The following is a 22444-nucleotide window of genomic DNA, read 5'->3' as shown; positions in this document are numbered from 1 at the left end:
TCACCTTTTGCGTTTCGCGCTTCCGCAACTGATCTACTGCTTCAGAGCCTTGATAATATCGACTTACATTTTCTTCCCAATAGCTCTTCATAATAATAAAATAATAACACAGGTTCACTGGAAAAAGTGGAAGGACTCTTGTCCAATGTTTTGGTACACTCTAACCCAATTAAACCATCCTCAGCTTGATTTTTCTTTATGCGCTTAGCTGGCGTTCGGCTGAGACACTGCCAGTCCTAGATTTCCGACTTTCCAAGTGGGAGGTTGCAACTTATCCCGTGCGCAATCTCAAATTCAGCTATTCATTGATGTGCGGAAGCCCGACAGTCAATCTTTGGTTCTCTCCGAAAGTAGTTCTCACGTAGTGATGTTCCTTTTCTGAGTTCACTCGGTTAGTACCGCTGAGCATATCCACCATGAGCCATCATATCCGGTCCAAGTAAGTCTAGATAGTTCAGCGGTTGAGATGCGAAACTACCGACGAACCAAAAACTGACTTTTCGGTTGCTCTGGCCTAGACTTCGGCAGTCTAACAGGGTCTCAGCCTTTATGCCTCCTCCGACTCATGCGGCAGCTATGCACTGCAGAGATGGCATAGCAGTAAAATAAATGCAGTCGGCTTATTGACCTTCCTGTATCTTCCAGGTGCATGTGTTCAACGGAATTAGTGGGCTTTCTGGCTGCCATTCCCAATTTAGAATTCTACCCGAATGCACTGGATCCTCTGGGTTCGTAGGGGTCACTTGTGTGTGAAAACAGAACAGGATCGCCTTGGCACTTCATGTGATATGAATTTATTCTGTCGAGTGACGACAGATAATACCTTTGATAACTGCAACAATGGTAGAAATCATACTGCCATACCTTGCTCCCACACTCTTACACTGTATCAGCTGACATGGCCAGGTTGCGTAGAATACTGAGTGATCAATTTTAGAGCTTTGCGGCAGAACATTCACCAGATGGCAGACTGTTAAATTTCGTTCTTTGCTCTAATCATTGGTCCTTTTTCTGTGCCATAACCGATTGGCAAATACCAGAACTTATCCTGTTACAGTTAAGTAACAGTTTTGTGTCAGTCAGCAGCTCTTGTGGATACGAATTGCGTGAGAATCAGCAGCTTGTTTGCCTAATAGGTCACGCGTTGCTAGACTGAATTTAGTGCGTATTGTTCGGACGAATGTAACAGCAATTGATTTCAAGAGACCTCACGTGAAAACGATTGTAACTAAAGCGGTCTGCTTCAGCACTGTAGCCTTTAAGAACTCCTTACTCAGTCTTTGGCATGTTCACTGAGTTTGGCAATTTTGATTGCAAGCGTTTCATCACCAATCGAGGTGAAAGCATCAGTGCGTTATTAGGGAGCGTAGTGGTGCGTAGCGGTGCTCAGCGAACAAGCCAACGCCATCTACCGTGTTTGCCCCCCCAGTGGTAAGACATGAGCTCTTGATCGGAAATTTATTTGAGTTTTCGCGATTGCGAGCGTTGGTGACTCAACGGTATCTCATTACTGGTGCTTCCTGCGAGTAGCCCGTTCCACCGTTCGTTACCAGGTAGCACGTGAGTATGGATTGTACTTCTGCCTTTGTGTTTGCTCAATCGTCGCTTTTAGTCTTGTCAGCAAACACAAAAGATTATCAAACTGATATAACAAACTATGCAACAAGTGACCTCATTCACCTTGCTCGCATCAAAAGGATGCGTCCTTTTCAAAAGTGACTCTGTTTGATACCACACATCTGTATAATTCCACAATCTGGATTTCACGTGCACAGACGTTTTGGCTCCGCTTGTGAATCTGACTTATACAATAGTTGAGATCTGCCGTTTCATTAAGTTTCCAAGCACCAATCACCTATTGTTTTGTTGACATGTCATCAGATGACCTGCTCCTCTTCTGTTTCTAGCTCTGTCAATATTTTTTGCGTATTGATTGTGGTGCATTCCATCATAAAACAGGTGTGTAGCCGTCAATCAGTTTCTTGGTGGGGACACGTACAATCCGAAGATGGTTTTGCTAAGTCACTTGACGCTAACCTCACTCACCAGAGATTGAATGAATGAATTTTTCGTTTTCGATTTTCTGCGGCGTAATGTAAAACACAAAAGGCTCTCTTAGGATTCAGTTGAACTGATATCAGAGATGTCGGAGTACGTCACAAATGAGATTATTTCGTCACTCGAATCTCACATTCATCGTAGTTTCAAAATGCAAATTACTTAAAGTCGAACATGCAAATTGATGTTCGGGGAAGATGAAAGACTGAGTAAAATTGTGTGGCTACATCTACCTGATTAGCCCTAAATGACGAAATCGTGGATAGGATTGCTGTGATTTCTAGTCAGCCTTGCAATACTACTCGTAAGTAGTATCGTGCCAGCCTTCTTTTCTGTAAGATTGGTATCTTGCAAACAAATAAGACGAACTAAATGACCCAGTAACATCCTTATTCATTTTGGACAGAGGATATCCTCCCGCTGCTGCTTCCTCAGAGAAACGACAGATCTGCTTACTCACAGCAAACTATTTTATGACTTCCAAGAACCACTGTGGCGACCAAACAGACAGGTCTTCTGGCAAATCGCTTTTTTCTACGGTTGCGATCGCCCACAATCTGAGTCTGCTACGCTTAATATCTCCATCCAGTAAGCATAAAAATCCGCTGGAGAGGAACGACCCGGCGCATAAATTCCTAATCGGTTTATATGCTTTTATATGGTGTATCACGTCAAGTGTACACAATGAGTATGAACGCTCATCGTTATAACATGCCTGTATTTCTATTTCATCTGGTCATTTGTTATCTTATGGAAACACTGCGATAAAGAACGAGTAGGTTGTCGTAGATATGTTTTCCAGCAACAATCGGAGCGCCATCTTTGTTTTATTTCTCCACTAGTTTGTTTTGCTCAAGTTATGTTTCAATACTCCTGTTTATAAGGGAACGAACCCAGTATTATTCGGCTTAAAGCTATAGAAGGGACGCCGCGGCATTCTGGGAGGGAAAGATATCCATGATAAGAAAGGGCTCATAAAAAAGGAATAGTTTTGGAGACCTCTGAAATGGAAACTCTGCAGTTTGGCGGAGGGTTTTGTTCCGTCCCTAGGCCGTTCGCTCCTGCGAGAACTATTGGAATGTCTTTCTCTTAATGAGAATTTCGAACTTATTGTAGACCATGATTTGTGATTTCTAGTGTCTCTTCTTTTTAGCAATTTACTGTTACACGCTTTCTGGCTACATTCATTACAGAGATCGTACGCCATTTTTGTGTCAGAAAGCCAGTTATCTCTTCATGCACATATCTAACCTCTTCTAACCTCTTCTTTCTTCCCATATCCGTTTTAGAGGAATCTGAGAACGGGTGGACAGATGCGTCTTTTCGGGACCAGCATTATTTTATCAAACACGGAATGGTGCAAGCCGAATCGATGACCTACACCCCTGCGGCACTGCAGATGATGTACTCGTTAATGACCCTACGTGCGTACGTCCTCCGTTGGTATTTTCGGTGCCGAATGTCATCACAACCGTCTTTTTCTCTCGGAAGAGTGCTACTCGTCTAGTCTTCAGTTTACACACATTTGTCACAGGATTTAACGCTGGGTCCCTAATAGGGTTCCATTTGTACTTTAAAGTCCTGGGGATGATTACCCATTAAGCTGATTGGACTGACTCCCGGAACCACAAGCTGAAGAGCATAAGCAACAGAACAGGAAATCTCTTCATGATATTTAAGCTGTCCTGAATCTAAACAACTACCATTCATTGATAAAAGCCTGACAACGATGATCGCAGCATAAAGCCTTACTAAAACTACCACCTCCGTGGTTATCGGGTTTCACTTATGGACTACCCCATCATTGGTTTCGCTGGCTTCCTACCGTAACCTGTGGCACAGTTTTTATCAGCACAATTTTCCAAAGCAAGTTGAGTTTTTTTTGTGCTGCGCCTTAATTTTCAATATGATGAGAGCGTCACTTGCCTGTGGACTTGACTCTGGTCGGTTAATCTTCTACGGAGAAATAATATATTGCTGACGTGGGGAGGTTTGGGGATTTCCGACAGGTTTCATCCTGAATGTGAAGTCAGTGTACGCTGAATAGCCGAGAAGCACTGTACAGTTGTTACATACTCACTGAGATTCAGCAGCAGTGGTGCGCATCCCATGAAACTATTGAGTTTCGAACCCGCGATCTCCCTGTTAATGAGGAACACTGGGCCCTTCGACCACCAGGGGCTGATCAATGTGATTAACTCCCACAAAGACAGGACATAATGCCACTCATCGTTCATCCATGAAGTCCACATCACATGGTCACGTGTTAACTGGCTCCTCGAGTCACGACTTCTTAGCTGGAAGTTTCACTCCGTATGAGTTAATGTTTATCTGAGCTGCTTGTTGATTGTTGGTAGTGTGGGGATATATGGGAACCAACGATAGGTTTCGTGAGATGTGCACTGCCGATGGCTCTCAGAATGAAACAACCTTAGTGGCTTTTCAATATAGATTGGCTTCAATCACAAGACGAAATATTCATTGGGAATAAGACATTATTCTAGACGTAATACGCTACTCATAAGGTTGCTGAATACTGGTCGACATCTACGACCGGTTTCACCCTTCTTGGGTCTCATCAGGCAGGCACAGTCCCCGAATTTCCGTCAGCCTTATGTTCTGTTGTACCCGAATTGCATGAAATTCGGTTTATACACTCATTTGCGCACCAATTTGGTTGTGACGGGAGACTGACCTGAAATCGAGCTGAAAGATAAGCCGCAGGAAGGGAGAAATTGGTCGTAAACTGTCGAAAAGTTTTCAGCAACTTTATAAGTAGTGCAATGCATGTATTTATGTATGTAATACGCGACATCTCGAATACCGTACCAACTGAAACATGAGATGGCTTGGCTCATCACATTCAGTTGAGAAGAACATCCTCAACGAGAGACTCAGCTGGGTTCCAGGTGCGACTTCCGTTAAAACTAAATTGGTATGTGAATGGGTGTGTTTTTCTAAAGACATTGTTTTTTTGTTTTCTAGCTCTTTGATTTTTCCCCTACTAACCGTAATTTGCATGTCCACTTCGTCACTGTTTTTGGGTGTTTTGATTTGTAGAATTTGGACTGGAAGGAGTGGGGTTCATAAAGCAGAATTGGTAGCTTACTTAATGATGTTTGTCCGTTTTATCTGTTCGCTGCTTGGGAGGGAACGGATATCCCCTACCTGAATCCCTTCCTCAGCTTGGTTCTAAGTGTTATTTTTCCACAGATTCAGTTTTTCAGTTTGTAGCACACTTCCCTCACACGTCAGATAACCAAGCCCACATCCAAGCACGACCAAAGGTGAATAGCCTTCGAGTCCTTTGTTTCACCATTTCATGCATATTATCCAGAATAGTCTCGCCGGTGGATCATTTGAACTGCTAAAGGCGGATTTCATCTAATACAAAAATGTCATAGTTACTACCCGTATTTCCGAAGTGCGGTTAGAACTGTTCGTATGAATAAGGGTTCAGGTGTGGTGTGTAATACTTGCTCAGCATGTTTGTTGGCTCTATTACCACACTGATCTAAAACGCCTGACAACCATTACTAGCACTGAGATAACAAATTTGAGTATGGGAATCGCCTTAAAGACTGTTTTCTTCTGGTTACCATGCAATTCATGACTTACATGGGTAAGACTATCCCAGCGTCGGAGACCGCTTGCATGCGTTTCCGGTTGAGTTCTAAAACGTGACACTATCCTGACTATTCCGTTTACGTGATTCACTCATTTTGTTGTTTCTACTTGCTCCATTCCCTTCAGCTTAGTACCTTCGTCTTCTGCGGAAGGCTGTGACAGTCCAAGTTCTGGTGTAAGTATTTGTTTTTGTGATTTGGTGTAAGCGGAAATTGAGCGATTACGTACCTGATAGGGCACAAAAGTTACTCATGTTCCTGGAAACTAGGTCGTTCAGCCGTCTCACCCTTTCGAAACCTCGCCACCATACAAACTGAAGTATTCATGAGAAATGATAGGCTGCTCATGCCTTGACAAGATTGTTGTGAATGTCGGCATTGCGTTCGAAACACAAGCTCTTGTGTCAGCCGTCTGCACTCTAATTACTGATCTTGGTGATGCACGAAATTGTGGCGCCACCTGTAACTCGCTTTCATTACTACACCACTCATAGCAGTAAGCCCAAGTTCTTACCGAGAATGTTCAGAACTATCGTAACCGTACAATGGTTGGATGAAACTTAATTAAAAGTTGCCTTCTAACTCCCGTGCTGGACGTGGTAGATGCTTGTCATGAAGAAACCGGTGGGTATCAGTCCAACAATGATGGAACCAACATAAAGTTCACAGAGTTACAGCCTCTCCCATGTTAATTTTCCGCCTCCAAAGGTACTCTCGTGTTATTTTAGTAGGCATGAATCCTCAGCTCCGGTGGAAGATGAAGCAAGGTAGTAAATGCCTTCACCATGTGTGAACCGTCTTCCTCTGTCACGGTACAACTACTGCGTAAGAGGTGGCTTCAGAGAAGAACTAGAGGAGACTCGGGTTATCGAAGGCTCTGTAAAACGCACTACTTTCAAATAACGGAACGCATAATCCAATTTCATTAACCCTTCCTCATGTGCCACCTTAATACATAGATCATACGAGGCTTTCCCTCCACGATAACAACTAGGACGTCAATAAACCAAAACCCTGGCGCATCTCACAACTACGGGAAAAACAATGGGGTTATTGTATATAAATGCTAACACGATTTAAATTGTCAGGGGTTTGAATAGCTTTTAGGGAAGCTTTGCCAAGTCATAATCCAAACCTCTTTATAGGTTGTGATTAACGCTTTCTCGCAATGCTATCCGACCACAAAGAAGTTTATTGTCACCAGCCCCACATCAAAGGAATGAACATGAATTCCGCATGCTACTCACCCTTCTCCACCTCAAGCCACCAAGGTGGAATAGTAATCATATAGAGTACTTTTTTCCCACGGTTCGAACCCAAATGTATTCAATGTGGATGAGCACCGGTAACTATGAAACCGTTGTCAATGAGCAAGTAAAATTTCATGGAAAAAGTTATCAGTAAGGTTTGTTTCGTCTGGATTTTCTCGTCCGAAAAAGCATCCCCACCATTTCATGGGCTATGGAAAGCTCAGAGTCCATGTGGATTATAACATCAATCATCCATTGGCACCCAGCAGGTCTTCCTGAAATGCACAAAAGTCTACCGTTTTACGTTACTTTTTGAGTTCCTTCTGAGTTGCCTTCTATGCTTCTTTAGGCATCAATTTTAGAACGTGGTTCCGGAACTAAGAACCGGTATCTAGTAAAGTACACATGCACAAGTCAGGGTGACTCTCATTAAACACTGAACTTTCATCGTCCCGTAACCCTTTTGCTGGAATTACAAGTTGCGTTTTATGACAGGAAAATTTGTGGCTATCGCGCGTGTTTCTGAATGATTGGAATGCTGTAGGACTACCCATCTACTACACCCTTGTTGCTAATCGGCAAGCATTTTTCGCGCTGGTGCAGCCAGTTCTATGACTGGATTTCCTACGATTCGCAATGAATTCACGTGTGCTCCAAAAGGGAATCTCTTCTGACTCAAACTGTTGGAGTTATCGCAGAGCAAGTCCAGTGATCCCAAAGATATCTCGCGCACGTTGCATGTGAAGACTTGCTCTGTTTCATTATCCGTGCAATGGTTTGCCTCTTTGTGATGTTAGTTGTCAGTCCAACACATCCCGCAAGTGGGTGACTCGAACGAGAGAGCTTGTTAGGTCTTGTTATCGCCCAGCAAGATAACCCTAATTTCTAAGTCGAGTAACATGCCAGTATAGTTTTTTCCAGTGGACCAATGCAATGCATCACTTAATGACAAACGACAGAGGGTGTCTTTGTCCCGCACCAGATAGAAACGAGTATCTAATCAATAATTATTTTGATACGACCCCGGAATATTACGCATCTAATCAGAAGCAGTTGCGCGTTCTTCTGTGTTCATCGTACGTTGCACCAAACTTTAGCGTCTCAACTTTGAAATTCAAATTGGTTCTTAAACTGGGGCATACTTTGACCAGATTGAACTATGAGCTGGTTGTCAAATGAGTTAGTCACCCATTTCACGTCGTTGCCTCGTTTGCTTGACCTTGCATTTGTATATCCTACACTTTTCCAGCTTTCAGATGACACCGGTCTGGGATCAGATCTGATGTCTGCTTTCTCACGAATTGTGGACTCGCACAGTGATGTTCATCAGGGTGTCAGACGGTCGTTTAATGTGACCTCGAAACAGAGACTCACACAGAGCCTGAACCAGGCCTGGCAAAATGCACAGCAGTGTGGTTTGCTCAATTATGCAAACAAGCTTGCTTTGAGCATTTATGCTCCCGGACGGGCAGATCGATCATCTTCAGCCTCATCAGATTCCAGTAACCGACGTTACTTAGCCGCTTTGTTGTTGTTTGAAAAAGATGCGTGAGTTTGAATCTGGATCGCCGCTTTAAATTTTTTGCCGCTGTTATAAATATTACTTGTTGCTTCTACCCCAAACGGCATCAGCATTTAGTAGAAATTGAGCAACTCTTCCGTTTTCAGGTTCACGGAACCAACCCTGATTCCAACGTATCACATACACATAAGTACTACATATACTTCTGACGCCAGCCTTATTAATGTACCCTTTTGAAAGCAAGGAGTCTAAATTTTTTCCAGAAGATCTTCCTGCTTTAAGTCGAACCGTATAATTATAATAATAATTAGTAGTAGTAGTAGTAGTATGGTTCAGTTGTAACACCTTTTCTTTGCCTGGCTGTCATGCCAATGGAAAGAAGCACGGGGGCTGGAATACTGCCAGGTTGCCTAGGCCTAGACGATAGCAGTCGAGATGCCGGGGTTGGTTCGAAACATGAACTATCCGGTCAGTAAGTCTGTACCCTAACCATTGAACGATCTCACACTCGACATTGCATTCACTTCACGAAAGATGTAAAACATGTATCATTTGTTAGCAGTAGATTTCTTTTTGATACAGTAAACCGAAAGCAACAGGGCCAAACTGATTTAGCTTCCAGAGACGCCCAAGCTGTGGTCAGTCTGGCCACCATGCATTTTAGCGATAAGCTGATAACGTGGAGTTGCCTTATTCGGTCGGAAGTATGTGTTTAAAAAAAATAGATGTCAAAAACCCAACTAATCCTAAGCCATTGTGACAGCACTCACCAACTGCGACCTATGCCCGAATTTCTATGCTGAAATTTTGCCGTTTTTCGAATCGTTCTGACGACACTACCAGAAAAAGATGTGATCAAGAGAAAAACTGCAGAAACTCTAACGATACGACCACTCTCATTGTGTGATTCTGTTTTCAGTCGTTAGCTGAGTGAATGCATGATGTAAAGTGTTTTGTGCGTGCGCGAGTCTGTCACGACGTGCTTATCTGTGTGGGTTGCGCGCACTTTTCATGGTTACTTTGGTGTTAAGGGAAAGTTTGATCGGTAACGTTGGAAACATTTTCGGTTGAAATCACAATGATGTATCCATGCGCACCGAAAAACAGCCTCTAATCTACTAGGTACTGAAGGACAGGATGCAAAAAAACTCATTGGAACAGTCCTGGTTGCAATGAATTAAGTTGCTGTCGACAGATAACACCATCACGAAGAGATTGGACCTTACCGTAAAGTAACGATTTGTGTAATTCCGCGACCAATTAAGCCATACTGGCGGGTGTTGGTGCGACAATCGTAGGGTTTCTCATACGAGGTTGGTCATGAGTAGAAGTCTGACGAACACAGTCTCCTGGTCCCCCAGGTTGGGGGTTGGGATATGTGTGGTTACTTTTTTTGCAACAATTGAAATGCACTTGCATCTCCCGCCAAGTCTTGCGATCAGGCTCTGTTTGAGGACCCTAGTCATTCTCCTGTCTGTATGTGGGCGCCTTGGCAGTATCCCAGCCCACGTGCAACCATGAACTGCTCACATACAAATAAACTCATGCCAGTACGACAGCGAAGCTTCGATGTTGAACACTAATGTCTTGCTGTCGATGATGATGATGACAACTCAGTTGGAATTTCCATAGATTATTCGTTTTTAATATTATTCAACTGAACGTGGTTACCTCATATTTCAGCTGGAACGATATCAAAATAATTGTAGCATTCTCTCCAACATAATACTACTCGTTAGGTCAATGAAAATTCTCGACGGTCCACCGACGCTTTTGCCCTTCTTGGGGTTCATCGATAGCTGTTAGTACGTGGTCGATTACCTAGCCTATCATCGACTCGGAGGTCTGCATGTTTTCATCGCATGTGAAGCACATCACGTTATGTCTCTGGATATAGCCGCATTACTTAGCAGATTTGCGTAAATTTATGGACTTGTCCTTCTTGTTGGTTTGAGTGCTATCAACTTACCAGAATTTTTCAAAATGAAGGCCATACTGACGGTTCAGAATAGTCCGGTTGCGCTCTGTGAACGGAATTAAGTTACATTTCGTTTACTGCATTTCATTTGACAAAAGCAATGTGGAAATGCTCCTTTTGGAACAACTTATCTCCGCACCCCACTAATGCATGTGAACCTGCACTTTTTCCTCTCTTTTTCGTCATAATAGCGACAGGAACTTCGCACTGTCTGTTCTCTCTCTATCGAACCGGCGTCATCGGGAAGATTTGGGGGAGGAGATGGATACTGCATTCCACGACTTTCTCATACAGGGTGAGAAAGCTCTCGCTACTGTGCTGGCCGGTAAGCAGATCAGGCACTTCCCACTCTCCTTGTTAGCCCACTATCTTGCTCGTCGCTAACGTTCGTCTTTCCGCACACACCCTACAGTCCAGTTCACACGATACGTGACAAACGGTCCGGTTGCTTTTTACACCAATTTGAGTGAAATTTCACTTGTAACTGATATCCTGACTAATCATTGTGAATTGCTATAGTGTTAATTTTTTAGCTGATTGAAAGTGAAATAATGTGGAAAATCAAGGGAATTAGAAAGCCAAGTGTGATATGCCTTTTGGTCTTCTGAGCTTTGAAGTTGACGAGGCCGGGAAACGGTCACTTGTTCGAAGTGCCCCTTCTTGAGCCTTTAACTCTTAAGGATGGGAAGAACGAAGCCCACGCTCATGTACCCTAGTGCTCATTGTAACGCCCAACCCTGGTCAACACATAAGAGTACCAGTTCCAGAACGGGAACTTCTAGATTGGCTGGAGGCAGTGACAAACGTTGCCCACTTATGTACTCAGTTGTGTTCCTGTATATTGGTCATGCCCTTCGGCACAGAGCTTACAGTTCCGACGCACCTGTACTCGAATAACACAGCATGAGATGGCATGCTGTGTGCTGTCATAGATAAATCCGTGCCTCCTCTTGTGTTGTTACCTCCAATACTCAGTTTCATTCTTATCCGTTATATTCGTCAACGCACAAAACTGTGCCAGCTAGAACCACTTACCACCGTTCATATTTCATGATGTAAGCACTACCGCCATGCTACCTAGATCTGCTGAGTGTATCCCAGTAGCAGCCCACCGATATCACCATCATCATCAATAGTTTAGCCGCATGCCTTACTAGTTCCAACTCTGTTCACCAAGCCTGTATCCACAGGCCAATCTGGTAAGAGGGGTACTTCGTTTCGCGTGCTCATTACCAGTTTGGTGGGTATTTACTACCGACACCAGTCGTGAGACAGTATCGTCTAAACGCTAACTGAACCATCACGTTCCGACTGTTGCGTTCGGACGTATCGACTATTGTTGCTTATGCCTGGAAGCGTTGGATGATGTGGTCACATGTAAGGTCCACTATAGGAGCATGTATTTCTCATCGTTGCTAAAATGAGGATGGATAAAAAAATCATATCTGCACGCACCAAAATAAGAAAACAAAAGATACAAGGCGATAGTTTGATATGTTTGCAGCAGTCTTTGGGTCGCTCCATTATCTTGCTCGTTCTTCGATTTCTCGATTGTCTATCATTATCTTGCATAACGTTTCTATTGGTTGTTGGGCTATAAAACGGTTTCATGGTTAGCCGAAGTGTTGAAATGCTTGTTCTGAACTCCTCCAGGTCCTCCAATGGGTGCCTGTACTTTCGCAAGCGAAAGTAACACTACGGGGCACGATGGTGTGTTGTCAACTAATACCTTCACCTGAGCGAAACTTCCGATCCGAACTTGATAGACTTACTCAGATGAGACCATTCAGAGCTGTATATCAACAGCCTGAATTCTACTACCGACCACTCCTCTATTTTGTTGGTTCAATCCATTGGTTGCGACTGTCCTTATGCCTTCCGATTGTTGATGCCGTCAACAAATTGTTCATGCCGTCTCCCCTGGGATGCGGTCGACAAATGGACTTGCTTTGTTGCTATCGATTGCTCTCTTCAGGGAGGCTTCTATAAGAGACCCTTTCTGGTCGATCTCTTGAGGTGATCATTCCAGAGCTGGTGTAACTAAATCTCCAAGAGACCAATTAAAATTGACCCTTTTTAGCAGGTACTCTCTTATGAGTGTCTTTCTTGCGTAAGCATACCTGTAACATTGAGATATCGTCCGGCATTGAATCCCAGACGGAATTCCTATGGGGATAAAACTTGATGAATGACTGTTTTCGTTGCGCATTGTCCAGGTAAAACGATGTAAGGCCATTAGTTACGGTGCCTGACCAATATTTTCCAGCTACAGCTATCCTTCCTCAAAAGAGACTACGTTTGTTAGTTCACTGAAGCCTTTGTTGGCTTTTTGGATCCGCCCATGAGGAACTGATTTCGATAGATCACTTCACATGATCTCTACAGACGCGGGCGACAAACGTGGTGCTATGCTGTTATAAACCATGTTCTTCAAACACCTCTGAAACACACCTAGCTGGCGGCAGAATTTCAGAAGGTCCAGTGCACGATATCCTTATCTTTGTGTTTGTTGGGCAGGGACAAATTGTCTAGAAGACACGCGGGGTAGAGATTTGGGAGATATTCTTTCAAAAGTTACAAATTTCACACCCAAATTCACGATCCCCTGTCTTAGTGGTCGCACTTGAGGTTTTGTAGGGGGGAGACCACTAGGAGTTAAGGTTCTAGAGATTCCTGGGTAGGAATTCATAGGTACCGTATTGATTTTGAGAAAACTCAACTAAAAATGTAAAAAATGAGATACACAGGTGCATGATAGAGCCTGATGATGAGACGCCGAAATCGATTCCTCCGCTCAGCTCAGTGTACTGCTTCCCCAATCGTTGAAGAGAAAAAGTGGAAACCATTTTACCTTACTGGGATTTGATTCAACTGCCCGTGACGAAAAAAATCATGCGAAAGATTACCAACTATATCTTCTATGATTAGGAATTCGGAGCTGGTCTGTACATCGATGGTACTACACCATCTTTGTATAGGAAGTGGCGGAGAGTACTGTACGGACAGCTGAAAGCATTTCCTCAATGAGCATGTACATCTTCTTTAGTGGATCGTCAACGACGTTAGCTGATAAGTGGTTTAAAACTGTTCAAAGCCCTGAGGCTGATGAGTGAGTAGATAAAGATAATATCAATGTGCATGAAGTCTGCAGTAACATCCAAATGGAGGCCACCTCCCGAGGAGTTCATAGTAACGTTCCCTATCAACCACGTCTTAGTGTGCGATCCCATCCCTCCTAAAAGAGATCAAATTCCTTTCCCCATTCTACTCCTTCTTCGTGATACGCAACGTGACTAACCTCTTCACAAACACCAGAATTCGCGGGCAGTAATCAAGGGTGTTAGGTGAGATGCAGTCCTATCAGATGATACGCGCAATTGTATGTTTCCTTGTAATTTGACACGAGCTAAACTCAGACCAATACATGCAACAGATTGTCCTACACAACCACGTTTTGACTAAGCTCATCCAATTAGTTATACCTACTTACTTCACTTTCGTGTGTTTGCTGCTTCTCACATTCACCTAGGTTCCAATACGCAACTTGGCACGCGGCACGTCACATCACCATTCCAGGACCATTACCTGAACAACGCCATCAACAGTGCATTCCATTGGTTATACTACTGGACTATTTTGAAACCGATCGCCTCTGTGTATAGTTTTCATATTGGATTCAGCATGGTTCTTGGGATGCTCCGAGCGCTCGGTGTCGAACCCAAGTCTGCTTTGCCAGATGCTGAACGAAATCTGGAATTGGAAGCGATATTCATCGGTTCTCCTGAGGCATTTGCAAATCTTTGCTCCAACATACTTAATCTTAGCTGGTAAGCTATGGAGGTGTTGCTTGGCACGTTTCGCTGCACCTATTTACACGATTATCAACTAAGCCATTTTGTTTGGTTTTAGCGACGTTAGCTGTGGCCGTACTGATCACCTCTGTGACTTAACAGGTACCTTTGTTCTGCTCTACATATTCCCAGGTGCCAGCTGACCTTGGTTATGTTTTGTTTACATTTTCTCCGGTTTAACGTGGTTTTTCGTACCAGTATGGAAGATTAAACAGTATGCTCTGGTTTTCATAAACTCGTACCCGTTTCGACCAAGCGCAGTTTGAACAGTCAGGTTGAACCGTCTTCACTTGACCTCAGACGTTTGTTCCGGCTACCAGTTTTGCACCATGAAATAGACAGACGGACAACTTATACAGAGGATATATAGTGACAGGCCAAGTCAGTTGTTGCACTCGCTATCCTGTTACTTTCGAGCATATCGTTATTCACTAGGCTACATGATGGTCCTCTGCACGGAACAGATACTCATCGGTGATTGGCTCTAAAAGAGCGGAACTCGGGCTCAGTACTTCCTCTTTTGGTGTGGACTAACCAAAGTAATTGCGTAAGGACGATAGGGAATCTGTTCAAACGAACGCGATGTGGCTACATGTTCAACCAACCGCGCAACTATTCGGATCTCGAATTGCTGAGATAAAACAGTCATCAGACAGGAAATCATAGTGTTTCCAACATCACAGTATCTGTCGCAGCAACCGAACACTATCTTGCATACACGACATTGTGAAGTTGAAGCTTCCTATACTCTGGTCTCATTTGTCCCCACCAAAGAAGTGTGGAATAATATCGCGTCCCCCTATATTTTTAAACTTCTGCGTTCGTAGATCATGCGTGTTCAGTCATGTGGACACAGTTTTCGATGGTGAGTTCGGTTACGGAATCACCCGATTGACTGTACTGTCCGGTCGGAACTCCTTGCTAGTCATGTCGCATCCGTCACGAAGAGACTGGACCTTACCGTGGTGTGACGGTTTGCGCACCTCAGCTATCCATTGAGCTATACTGGATAGTGTCCCGCGACATTCGCAGAGTCTCTCATACCAGGTTGGTCAATGGTTAGAGGTCTGACGAACAGTCTCCGGGCCCTCCAGGTTGGGGGTTGGAACATATGGCGACTTGTTCCGTAGAAATGGTAATGCATTTGCATTTCCTTCCAAACACCGCTGCCTTGCGGTTAGGCTTTTGAGCCAAAGGCTTTGGGTCAGGACCCTAGTCGTCCTCCTGTCTAGGTGTGGGCGCCCTGGCAGTATCCCGGCCCGCGTACAACCATGAACTGCACATTCATGGTTGTATGGCAGTGAAGCATCGGTGTTGAACACTGATGTCATGCTGCCGACGATGATGATGATTACACTTTATAGTCTTGAGTTTGTCGTCTCACAGATAGAGTGCAGTCTCATCAATGTGAGCAAGCATCCATTAAGGTCAAACCCACGTCCCTGTCGAGTCCAGCAGCGAATTACAGACGCAACGTGGACAGCGTCACCATTTCTTGTTTCTTTGGCGTCTAGGTTACGATTTCAAACCCCATTTCGTTCCGATAACTCAGTTCGTCTTTCAAAGTCCCACTCAGTAATCTGTCTTCTGTCTCACGTCAATTGGTGCAGCAGTATTCTCCCACTCTTCTCCTGAGGAACCAGCCGCCGTACTTTGGCAGGCTGTCGGTGGTAAGGGCTGAATCGAGCCTTCTCACGGGCTCGTACTGCAAACATTGGTCGGGTTTCCTCACGCCTCCTCTTTACGTTTGTTTATTTGATACGAAACTGGCCGACGGCGAAGGTTGCGTCAGTCTTGTCGTGGTTCACTCGACGCCACAATTCTGACTGAAAGTCAAATAGGGTTTCGTTTGTAGCCTACTATGAAATTTTCATAGAGCACAAGTAGCTTCGGGCCATTGCACTGGCTGTCTGCCGCGCCGAGTCCATTGGCTGGTCTGACTTTTTCAACACAGGCTTAACAGCCGTGAGGCAGCACAGTAATCGGACAGGGGCTTAACGGTTACTCACACTGTCATCGGGCACCACTAGTTCCAGTGGTTAGAACGCGAGTTTACTAACCGGAAAGTCCGTGAAGCTCGTACGTCACAATGTTTTGCTTTCTGTATGATAACCTCTACATTTTTATGTAGGCGTTGACTTTATCAGAGCAAAGCACTCATTCAGATACAGTGTCTCCCCAAAATAAAGAGGCCAGATGACATGCTATCAGTTACCGAAGCCTAGATTGGATCGATCGATAAATCAACCATCTACCTTCTGGGCAGCAGCCCACATCTTAGGTCGTGTGCTATGTTGTGGCCTATTGTGTGGGTGTATTGAACTTTGCATGCACCCATCTTATTCTTGTTGCTAACATATCTGGTGAAAATTTGTTAACACTGCCTCCACTGGAAGAAATTCAAGACAAACTTCTCTTCTAACCGTTTGATTTGCACCTTGTGGACGGTGGTGATTTTTTCAAATGTCGAATTTTCTGAGGTGAAAAAGCATTGTGTAGCTGTTTTGTTTTGTTAGTAACGGACCGACCACAAACCTCGGGGAAGATTTGAACCTGCAATCTTCCGGATAGGAATGTGGATCCTCTACTTGCCAGTTACCAGTAGCTGATTCATTTATGACGATCTGTTGTTTATTAAGCCCGAATCTAGTGTTCCCCATATAAAGTTATGCTTGTAGTTTACATGACTGAACACCTGTGAGACACCAGTTTTCTTTCTTGTTGTTACTTTTGATGATGATAATGATGGTTTACTCGTAGCTACATGTTGAGAAACCATCATGGATACAGAGCGAGGAATTCTTTCAGCTCAGCTTCCTATAGGCCACATTAGCTTGTCGTTGGTTCGCTCGCTAGTCTGGGCAATTGAGTTGCAGATATTTCATCATCAGTCGAGGTAACATCCTCAGTGTGTCGTTTTGAAGCGTAGAGCAGCGGTACTTTATTGGTCGTGCGTTGAGTAGTGAGCGTGTGTGTTAATGTACGCGCTGCTATCTTAGGCTGGTTTCAGGACTCCTGCTTCACATAAATTCTTCAAGTCATTGCACGGATGGCTGGTTTTTGTCTAACTAGATGGTTAGAGAATGTCATGGGCAATCCTGTACTGCCTTTGTCTTCCAAACCATGGCTTTTGCCTCATACGCTTGGCTTACTTTTTTCACCTTATCTTTCCCCATACACACCGCAGGCTGTCACAAACCAGTGCGTCTTTCACGTGGCTCATGGTTCCTAGTGAGCTACTTCGAACTCCAAAAGAGTTTATCGAGCTGCTCAACCTACAGGCAGTCAGCAACTGTGAGCTTGCATGAACCTCTCGGCCACAGCCGCTACACCCGTTCATCCGAACCAGCACACACTCACTCCCAGACAGGCGCACCTCCACTAGTTACTACAGATCTGTTTCATGCTTCAGTTTTGAATCACAACTTTACCGTTGTTCCTTGAGTAAACAGTTTTTTTCGAAACTATGATTTGCTTATACGTGTGTACGCTCCATGGGAGTTCTACCGCCTCTAAGGTGCTGCCACGTGCACATTGATCTCTTCGTCTCCATTGCATCCTTATTGAAATGAACTGAGAAACTTGGCATTTTAGCTTGCTTCCCACAGTAGCAGGACTATAAATCTAGGCTCCAGCAAAACACATGTACGAGAAAAATGTGGGTGCTCCGTTAAACTGGCATCTTCGACCACAAACCAGGACTGGTAGTGGAAAACCAAACATACACCTGTCTTCATGCTTTGACATAATACCGCGCGCTGCATCCGATGGCGTGTCCATAAAACAAGGGAGAAAAATACCTGCAACATATTATATGAAGTGTACGAACTGTCCGTATGGACAGAATTTCCGCGATTAATATTGGACTGAAGCCCCTGGGTCCAATCAAATCGCCTGTGACTGGATAGTATTTATTCGGGTTCCCACTAGGCTAATGAGTTTCGCATAGATATAGGTAGGTATAGGTAATTATCTGTGGCATGTTAGGTTTTGTCTGCTCGGAAGTGTTGTATATTTATTCGCCCTCAGCCTCCGCATCCCTAAGTAACGCCAGTAAAAATGTTCATAAATCGTCAGGTATGAGACCAAAGAGAGTTTGTAGCGCCCAACTTCCTTCTATCTTCGTATCGCTACGTCCAGCTGCACCGCAAGTTAGACAAACCTGATTTAGACTGACCAGTGAACGCAAACCGCGGCCGTAATTAAGGCTTACATGATTTCCGTCCCTTTTCGCTTCGTGGTATCTTGTGACCGGACTTAACTAATCAAACCCATTTTCGCCTCAGTGCCTTACTGACTGAAAACCGAGCAAGCGAGTGTTTGCGAATGTTTTGAAACAATCATTGTTCTTGCATCATTCCTCTTCAAATAACATGTGCGAGATCGGTCCAGTAAACCTTCACCGATAGAGAGATATCATTGAGACCACAACATTTGAAAAATGTATTTTTCCAACCCATAGCATGTCCAATAATGACACCAGAAAGGCTCTTTCGTATACACCATTGGTTGACAGATTTAAGGAGTAACCTCAGGCAAACGGAAAGTTTACAACCAATGCGCTCGTAGCTAGTAACCCGAAATACCATTTGAAGTCATTTTGTCCAATTAGGATTCAGCTCCAATTTGATTTAGCTTCGTAGACATTGTCAAGTTATACTGACTGAGTGAACGTGGTTCAGAGGGAGATCGATCTGAAAGTCCGCACTCATATGGGTGAGCTTTACGCCGTCCCATTTCACCTTTAAATTCGTCCCCAGCAGATTTCTAATACCCGGGAACTTTAACTGGGTTGCTCAAAAGGCAAATAAACCAAGCCATTATGTTCTTTAACAGAATCTTTGAAGTCTGACATCCTGACTTCAACTTTAGGGGCTTATCTGGGAGACCACTGAGCGCTGATAATTCAAGATCATCTGTGTCCAATACTGCGCCCCCCCACCCGAAGTGGACTAAAGGGGGGGAATAAAATGAGCGCAAACTATATCCATATTGGAGATCATATTCAACTATTCAACAGAACCTAATTGCGAGATTTCCCGATCAAACACGTTATGAGACACCTACCATTTGGAAGTTACACAGCTGAGCACAGCAGTACTCAGTACTCTACTCATGAGGGTTTTCAGCCTTCTGAAGGTTCGTACTTGAAGCTTTTATCAGTTATGGGTCTGTGTGTCACTGGAAAATCACCGTACGCCAACGGTTTCCTCTTTGCAAGGACGGTCACTTTTAGTATGGGTTCGTGTTTTCGGGAGAGCTGTTGGCAATAACTCCGTGCATATTCTTCGACTGGTATGAGGCGAATTGATATCAAAACACTGAAGTGCACTCGGTAGCCTGATTGTCATACAGTGAAGTCGTTTCTAGAAAAGGCGCATGGGACAAATCTATGAAGTCTGTGTGCGCTGCAACGCCCAATGTTTTCATTTTCTTACAGCTCATTTAGTCCTGCGTTCATGCAAATAAAATTGTAAGGTTTTGGAAGTATGTCCAAGCGAAATACTGGATAAACCGAATCCAGAGTATGGGTAGGACACCTTCAAGACCCGCGTTTAAGCCGCGGTCTCAAATTGTTTTATTTCTGGTAGTGTACAAATTTTAATAGTTCCAAAGATCGTATAAGGATCAGTCGAAATTATGGGAGAGAATGATTTATTGTTTACTGTCGCGCGCGGTTCAAGATATAACGACACCATTCAAGCTTGATGAAGGTATATCTTAGGACAACGTCAGTTCCATGCAAAAATCAGTGATACTTGAGACTAATTAAACTGATGTTTCTTGTTTGTTGTGATCGCTTTCGCTTGCTCGTTTCAAGTTCGTGCGCAAGGATACTTCAGTTATTCTATCGTTGAGACTGATTCCTTCTAATAAGCACTTCCGATGTGTCCTATCGTCAGTTAAATATTTGGTTGGATCCCGAACAACTTTACCAAGTAGGCGCTTTCATCCTCACTGGGATTCACCGGAAGGGTGTAGAGAGATCAAGCAGGTTCAGGATGTAAATATCCGGAAAATGTGCCTGTGTCGACTTGTACAGCTTACGACTTCGAGTTTACGTATGGATATCGAGCTAATCCGTTGTTAACTTGTTCAGACAATGATCTCACAACTAACGGCTAACTAACGTTCCATCTCATCAAACATCAATCCTCGCGGTGCATCATCCAGAAAACTCGAGCAAATAGCTTTTCAGCGGTCAAACATTCTGAAAATCCAGCAGTATTCCGATTCACATCACCCTCATCTGAACAGTCTCCCTGTCCTGGCGCAATTATTCTTGTGAATCCATACCAAAGGGAGAGAAACACTGGGCTTTCACATCACCTCATCTGAACAGTCTCCCTGTCCTGGCGCAATTATTCTTGTGACTCCATACCAAAGGGAGAGAAACACTGGGCTCGAGTTTCAGTCTTTTGCTGGTTTGAACTCCGAACATGTGAGACGAGCGTGTTACCACTACCTCACCAGCGCACACTGGACGCACCTGAATTATCACGTCTGAACAGGTGAACATGTTCACGATTGATCACTGTGACTGTATATGCACTACTGATGGACTGTAGTAAGAGCGGAACTCAAGTAATGTGCTTACCTTCCGGTGTGGAGCCACCAGGATAATTGCGCCGGCACAGGAGAGGGAGTGGTATGAATGTAAGTGTGCATTTTACAAACGCCGCAACCACGTACAACCAACTCAACAGTGGTCGGATGGTTTTCTAAATTAGTCAACGGCTGGTAAAACCCTGATTTGCACGAAAAATCATTAAGGTATGAACTATCTGCGTCTGGCAAATTATACGAGTGTAATGCAAGTTCAGGCCGGCGGTGCCTGATTTCTGCCTCGGGAGAATACCATCCGAACTCAGTTCGAAACTAATCCGTTTCAGCATACCCACAACGAAAAATCGAAAGTCCTATGCAGCATCTATAACATCGTCACCATTTTATGAGTATCCATGTTCCAGTACTCACTACGTATAAGGTTACTGAAGACTCCGACAGCTCACTAACGGTTTCACTTTTTTTTTGGGGGGGGGGTCATCAGTTGGGCGTGGTGCTTGACTTTCCATCTGCCTTATAACCTACCTGGACACTAACATGTATGCATGCTGTGACGAACAGCAGCCGCATCTCTCGTATAGTATTCTTCAACCGAACGTGCTGCACAAACGTTTCACTTGGAACTACAGCGAAGATGTCGGTACTCCTAAGGTTTGTAAAGACTGTGATGAATATTATGAACGAGGGATCCGTATACATTACTTCTGAACCTCTGTTAGATTGATTAAATTACTTAATTTGCAGACCAGTGCGTATCTCAGCAGATGATCTCCAGTTCCCCTTGAGCAAAAGCAGCATCTTGTCACTTGATGTGGTCGTCTAAGAACCTGTGCTATCTAGATGGACTACAGGCTTTTATCGAGTGACCGAACTCACGATCCCTGTAAGTGCTCGTAGTTTTCATTTAAAAGAGTGGACCAACCACCGCTATGTTCACGCTCTTGTAGTGCACACAAGTCTTAGAACCATCCGTCCGTGTGGAAAATTCAGCTCTCAGACTCATTAGACGGTATTAGGAATATGCATCCGAGTTGACCAGTACAGATAAGCTTGGCGTTTTGCAACTTGGCCCAGCTTGGTTGAAAAGAAATCGATCGCCATGGGAGGTTATCTTTACTTTTACAGATTCCTGTTTGGGGGTATTTGGACCAGAACTCAAAGTTTTCCGGTCGCTTTTAGGAGACCGGGGTACCCATCAGTCTTATGTGGCTTGCGCGACCGGAACGGGGTAATTACCTTAAAGGGCTTGATCTCCATTAGGGGGAAACAAAATACTAAGTTAAACACACTGCTGGGGGTCACTTTTTTAGGGAATCCATTGGGGTTGAAGTGCACAACGGGGTCGCCCACAGGATTTTCCCTTCATCTCTTCCGGAAAAGGTTTCTGGACCTCGTATAGCCCATGTCTGAAAAGAACTTACGGTTTTGGCAGCTCACTCTCATAATATGTGGTAGCAATAGAAATGATGAAGTTGGCTAATACACGGATTTTTCATGTGACCAAAGTTTAACCTTTACGTTAGTACACACTCGTAAATCGGTATATATATATATATATATATATATATATATATATATATATATATAGAATT

At 44.0% G+C, this 22444-nt stretch overlaps 1 protein-coding gene across 1 annotated transcript in view; it reads left to right on the top strand.

Moving 5' to 3' along the window:
- T265_00365 (hypothetical protein) overlaps nt 1–17721 on the top strand; it is a gene marked incomplete at both ends in the record, with an annotated part of 51428 nt that extends 33707 nt beyond the window's left edge. Inside the window, 6 exons of the mRNA XM_009164110.1 lie at nt 3348–3486; nt 5812–5860; nt 8184–8482; nt 10626–10759; nt 13964–14261; nt 17473–17721. Of these exons, the coding sequence (XP_009162374.1) occupies nt 3348–3486; nt 5812–5860; nt 8184–8482; nt 10626–10759; nt 13964–14261; nt 17473–17593 (1040 nt within the window). The remainder of the gene's footprint in view (nt 1–3347; nt 3487–5811; nt 5861–8183; nt 8483–10625; nt 10760–13963; nt 14262–17472) is intronic.
- Between the last annotated feature and the right edge of the window lie 4723 nt (nt 17722–22444).

This window comes from Opisthorchis viverrini (assembly GCF_000715545.1).
Source record: "Opisthorchis viverrini unplaced genomic scaffold opera_v5_3, whole genome shotgun sequence".
In the NCBI taxonomy this organism is placed as follows: Eukaryota; Metazoa; Platyhelminthes; class Trematoda; order Opisthorchiida; family Opisthorchiidae; genus Opisthorchis; species Opisthorchis viverrini.
This window is presented reverse-complemented; position numbering and strand designations above follow the sequence as displayed.